Source organism: Saccostrea cucullata, unplaced genomic scaffold (assembly GCF_032062105.1).
Source record: "Saccostrea cucullata isolate Sc308-1 unplaced genomic scaffold, CSIRO_AGI_Scuc_v1 ctg14243, whole genome shotgun sequence".
Taxonomy (NCBI): Eukaryota; Metazoa; Mollusca; class Bivalvia; order Ostreida; family Ostreidae; genus Saccostrea; species Saccostrea cuccullata.
In genome coordinates, this window is record NW_026919692.1 from 6,545 (window position 1) to 12,887 (window position 6,343).

At 33.4% G+C, this 6,343-nt stretch overlaps 1 protein-coding gene across 1 annotated transcript; it reads right to left on the bottom strand.

Moving 5' to 3' along the window:
- Nucleotides 1-3,009: 3,009 nt before the first annotated feature.
- Nucleotides 3,010-4,072, bottom strand: LOC134236097 (uncharacterized; the record flags this gene model as incomplete). Its single annotated transcript, XM_062718282.1, has 2 exons — nucleotides 3,871-4,072; nucleotides 3,010-3,281 (listed from the first exon to the last, which is right to left on the bottom strand). Coding segments are annotated over exons 1-2 (474 nt in total), but the record flags the coding sequence as incomplete, so codon positions are not given.
- Nucleotides 4,073-6,343: the final 2,271 nt, after the last annotated feature.

Below are 6,343 nucleotides of genomic sequence, written 5' to 3' on the forward strand. Positions count from 1 at the left end.
GAAACATTTCGTAACAGAACGCTCTTCCGGCTCCAAATAAAACAGAGAATCCTAACAAATAAAGGGGAGTTTTAGTCCGTCTTCTTCTGTATAGTACGTGTAGTTCCTTTCGTAAATACGAATTTTCTTTTGGGGAATTCTGTTTATTTTGTGGATTTGTTTGTGACTTGGGGTTTTGTTTATGACTTTTATATTATTTGTCTGGTGACTGGATCTGATTATGAACTCCAGGGATCATTTCTCGCTTTTCCGCATGTGAGAGGTTTTAAGGGCCAGGGAAAACCTTTTTCCAATTCCCTGGTCCTGACCAGACAAAGTTCATTAGGCTCTTAATGTCCAAGTTTGCATTTGTCTCCCTTGGATTTATTTATTCTCTTTCTGCATGTCCAGCGGATAACAGCTAATGGGGAGTGGCGATGTTACCCAACCAGCATTCCACTCTTTATTAAAGTAAACAATCTATTTCTAATATTTATAATTACAATAAATAATTTTACGAAAGATTCTAAACCATATTATAAATATAACTACTTATAATATAAAAAAAGTTTAACTTGTAAATAAAATAAGCCATGTGAAAATTTAATGATGTTTACCAAAACGCGCGCAAGTCTACAAAATAATCTTACCTGTATAAATGCAACCAGAAAGAGACAAAATCCAGCATTCCACTGCCGAATTGTCTCACTGAGCTACATTTATACTCCCGTACATGTCCTGCATATTTTAATATTTCTTTAATTACTTTTATCTTTAGAGCTCGCCGTCGTTATCTTTGTCACCCTAAATGATTTATCTCTGGGAACCGTCCAGATTAAAAGTTAAACTCCCATCGGTCCGCATCTTCAATTCCTTTTAACTAAATCCATCTTTTCATACGCTAGTAAGTAGATTTATTTATATCTTCAGAGCTCGTATCTTCTATCTCTCTAAACCGAATAGTGCAAATCCATCAACTATATTACAATCCTATTTTTGCTGCAATCTTTGTTACGATATTCCTCTCAGTCACGCAGCGCCACCTACCGTCGTTATGATAAGTCAAAAGGAGGCCAAAGATTGGGTCAACTGCCGCCTCACCCTCGTCGTTAGAATTCCAGTTCTGATACGTTACAGGTGTCCAATTATTAAAAATGAGTCTTTCATTGTCGTCAAATGTCAAAACATTGGCACGAAATGCAAAGGAACAGTTGAGATCAACTTCTGCAGAAAAGGACAAGAAAAAAATTATATCATCTTCAAATTTGAAACACCACCGATACAATACATTGTATGAGTTGTTGCTTTACATCCTGCATGCTCTAAAAAAAATATGAAATTTGATCTACCGAATCCAAATTCAATAGACATTTGAAGGGAATGTGTTCTCTTTTTTGCATCGTGGTATATGCAACAATAGAATATTTTCTAAAGAGAATAAGCAAACCTAGGCCAAAACTTACTTCAATTTGAATAACAAAGGAATATAATGTTTATGGGTGAAACTAGAAATAAACAATTTTAATGCACTGCAGAAATATTTTTTTCCAGATTTAATGTGCATTTTTTTTATTACGTTTAAAGCAATATTTGTAGAAAGCACAAAAAAATCTATATAACTTTTTTGGCAAAGGAGTTAAAATATAATCTACATATTTTTTTCTGAAAGAGCATCATTTTTTTTAATCAAATGCATATTGGAGAAATTTGACAAAAATGTTTTTGTACGCATGTGATAAAAATGAAAGCATGTTATGAATAAATTGTTTACATATATACCCAGATGTATGGGGTTTACGCCTTAAAACCTTTCAAGAAACAACATCATGTAATAACAAGATGTGTTTGTGAAACACTGATGCCTCCGTATGGCAACATATCGAAGGTAAAGCTTTCTCAAATGCAGATCAAATATGTTGGTACTTAATGTAAGGCCTTTCCATAAAATACAAATATGACACAAAAAACCCTTGCACCACCTGCTTAAAGGTTACAACCAAGGTAAGTGTTTTAAATGTAGGAAAAACTCCGATTTGTTTGTAAAAAGTAGGTCAAAAACCAAGGTCAAAGTCAAAGTGTTAAAAGTGTTGAAATCCAATGAAAAGTCTTTTCACAATGACTACATAAGTGAAGTTTGAAAGACCTAAACCTTACAATTCAAAAGTTATCGCCAAAGTTAAAGTTTTCTTGTAAATACGGAAATGTCTAAGGTCAAATGGTCAAAATTGATGGTTTAAATAGAAAGCACTTGTCACAAAGAATCGATATTTGAAATATTAAATTCCTAGTATCTATAAATTAGGACCAAATTAAAAGTTTGGATTTTTTGTGCAAAAATGTGTCAAACTCCAAGGTCAAGGTCAGAGGGTCAAGGTTTTTAATGTCAAATGAAAGGTCTTGTCACAAGGATTAATTAGGTGAAGATTAAAAGCCCTAGGCCTTACCGTTAAAAAGTTATGGCCAAGGTTTGAGTTTTTAATCTACAAGGTCAAAGATATTGGTATCCCATGAAAGGTCTCTTAACAAAATATATATATATGTGAATTAGAACAAGCCTGGTATCCACTATTCAAATGATATGGCCAAAGTAAAAGTTTAGAATTTATGTGTTAAACTTGGTCAAACTCCTAGGTTAAGGTCAAAAGGTCAAGTTATGTGGTACCCAAAGAAAAGTCTTGTCACACGGAATACACATGTGAAATATGAAAGTCAAAGCTCCACTAAATCAAAAGAGATGGGCAAGGTTAATGTTTTTTGTGGACGAAAAGACAGAGACACACACACACACACACACACACACACACACACACAGAGAGAAAGAGAGAGAGAGAGAGAGACGTTCAGACAGACGGAAGGACACGACAAAAACTAAATAAACCCCCTGAAACTTCCTTCATGGGGGCATAAAAAGGTTTTAATAACCATATTGTATATGGTCAAGTAATGTGATAAGTAGATTGTTTAAATACACGAGCGTACACAATTAACCATAAAATGTATTGTTTGATAGCCCGGATGTATGCGGTTTACGCCTAGAAACCTCCCATATCCATTCCCATTCCAGATTAGAAGCTCTTCACCCGGCTCTGCGTCAGGTGACGTCATATCGAAGATGATGCCCTCACACGTGATAGGAATAACATTTTGCTGCTGACATCTGGCGGGAGAATTAACGAATCGTAACCAATTACTGCAGGACGGACCTTCTATATCTATGTTGTGAGTACCATCGGTCCCCTGCTTATCTACCTTTGAAACAATCAGATCAAATTTATTCAGAAATAATTGAGTGTACTGTATATCTAATAATTAAAAAAAATAAAATAACAAGCATTTACATCAAGGAATAGCTCGATCTTACCTAATGTAAACAAACATCATGGCTACTAGGATTATTTAACAGATATTACCACAGGCGCCTCCATTATGGATCGATACCACCCCCTTTTTTAATTGAAAAAAATATGTAAGAGCGTAAAATATCTCAAAATATTAAATTTCAACGTCAATCATATCAGTATGTCGTTCTATGTAAGCAGATTGTTCTGGTTTTTTTTCACGTTTAGAGATTGGCCTAATACTGTATATAAAAAAATGACAAGGAATTGGACAATTTATTAATGCATAAAATGTTCTAGATTGACAGCTTTGGAGGAGGTTTTAGTGTTTGTGTTTTGCTTTATCTGATTGGATAACTGTGATCCAGTTAAAATCTTAGCTAAAACAGAGATGCAACTCTAAAACCTATTACTGTGGAAATGTTATGTATCCGTTTATTAAATCATCCAATTGCGACATCTCACTCTAATGGTGGGCTGAGGTTAAAGGCACAATAGAAGGACATTTCCCAGACAGAGTGCTAAAAATTATGATAGGTTTCACTGTTTTTACCGTGGAAATCCGTCTCGAAGCAGGAACTCCGTTTGTTTACAAATTTTATTTCTCGCACTGGAACACCAGAGGTGGAATAAGGGTCTAGAATCTTTAACTCAGCAGATATACGGACCCCTGGAAAAGCAAAGGTAAATAAGGCTCCTAGAATCGGTAACTCAGCAAACAATATTCCAATAACAAAATTCTCCAACCCGAACATAATCGGAATACAGATTCCCATATATTGCTACATAATGTGTAACTGATATTTTCTACGAAAACCTCAGCATAGGGGAAAAGTAATCAAACATAAATAAAGAGAGGAAGAAAATAATGACACAATGAAAGTAATAAAACAATTTTAACAAAATAGGAATACTTTTGCATGATACAGTTTATTGGTTTTTATCAATTCTATTCTTAGGTAGATGTGCGAGCATTTACTTTCCTTTCCTAATTGACAAAAGCATGCTCTACGTATCAGAAATTTCTAAAAGGACGTAAAATATTGACAAACAATTGAGTTCACTACAGCGTGCTTGTGTTGTTCGACACAGTGGAGATGTGGAAATCGCGTTTCACCGAACATGCCGAAGGCAAAGAGTCACTTAGTATTCCAAGTAGATTTTTGCATCCCTGCATATACTTGGAAGGATTAAGTTTTAAATTGAATGTGAAACATATTCCTTGTGAATACTTTGTCTAATGCTGACCTATTGTATCAAATACAAATATTATTATTTTTCCTAAAATACTATGCATACCTACGTTTTGCATACTAATTATTAGTCCATATTTATACACTGAATCGAAACAAGGGATTTTTCGTTATTTTCTAACCGTGACAAGGAACATATAGCGGAGGTGACCGATCGGCAGGGGATGCTGTCTCATTCATAACACCTAATCCAACCTCCGATGTTTTGAGATCCGTGTTTTGTCTACTCCTATTTGGTATTGTTTTATGGACTTTTGATTTTGTATTTTCCTGAACATTTTTGTTGGTTATTAGAGTTTTTATAGAGATATATGCACTTAAATACATAAAGCATTAATTTAAGTCCTCCTTTTTTTAACAGATTAAAGAAAATCCATCAATTAGAAAAATCAACATTTTTGATTCAAGAGAGGATTTTAATTAAATCCCTCGTCACCCCTAACTTGAGTACCAAATCCATTTTTCTTGGTTTTACTTTGCAGTTCTCGGGATTTTGAACATTTTTTATTCAAAAACTACTCAGTCTATTCGGAGATTCTTTTTCGTTTCCAAGATGTTTGCAAAATGGACTAACTCTTCAACTCCTTAATAGGGACGTTAAGAAAATATTGAACGGTTGAAAAATGTTCAGAACATTATTCTGAGCATCTTTTGTTGAACATAACTTAGTCATCATTTTGCCATTCATGTGTTGAAAGCACGATTTAAAGTCAACATATCGCCTAGACCTGACCATTTTACAAGTTTAGGGAAGCAAAATGAAAATATTGAGCATTATAAAAAATATTCAGCAAAATTTTTCAAAAACCTAAGAAATATTGAAAAATCCCCCTTTATTACTGCATATTGAGTTTCATTTGAGTAAATGCTTTTGTCTAGTTTAAGAAATGCTTTGGTTTAGTATAAAACATGCACTATATACAATTGATATTTTGTTTGATGTTTGTGCCGGTAAAACCGTGACTTAAATTGCCAGTGGCGTTTTTTTAAGAAATGAAAATTAAGGATTAAATGGGACAAAACATTAAAAATGAATTTAAAAAAATCATCATCATAGAGATGTATGCATGCAGGAGTTATTTGACTACCAAAACCAAAAAGTTTCGACATATCTTAATGATATCTTTATTAAGAAATAATATAAAATAGAAATTAAACGTGATGAAACCAGAGATATGTATATATTAAGTCTGGAACAAAAAGGAAAGGAATGTAATAAAAACATACAAATCGCGTTTAGCTATTCATGAAGGTAGCAACATTTTATAGAACCACTTCGTCTACCAATGATGAAAGGAAATGATATCCGAAACAAAAAAGAAAATTAAAAGAATTAATTCATACCAGGTTTTTTAAATAAATAATTTCATTAGATCGATGACATACAACACAGAAATGATATGACATTAAGCTTGACTTTCTCTCATAATTGCATAATTGAATCTTTAATGAATTGATAACACTTACTGTGACCACATTCCTTCACATAGTTTAATTGTGGGAAGCTTGGAAACAAGGGCTTTTGGAGACAGGACATTAAAAATGAATGGCTAAGAATCAGTAAACTAGAATAAAATTAAACGCTTCGTTAAAGCTGTTATGATACTTATCATTATCCCTAAAATATATTAAGTGAAATATGTGAAATTTACAGCAACCAGTGTCTCTTTTTATACACACATGGACAGGTGGATTCAATGATTAAAAATGATAAAATGGGCATCATAAATGAGTATCATCCTTGGCGACAAAGACATGCAGCAACCATTGTAC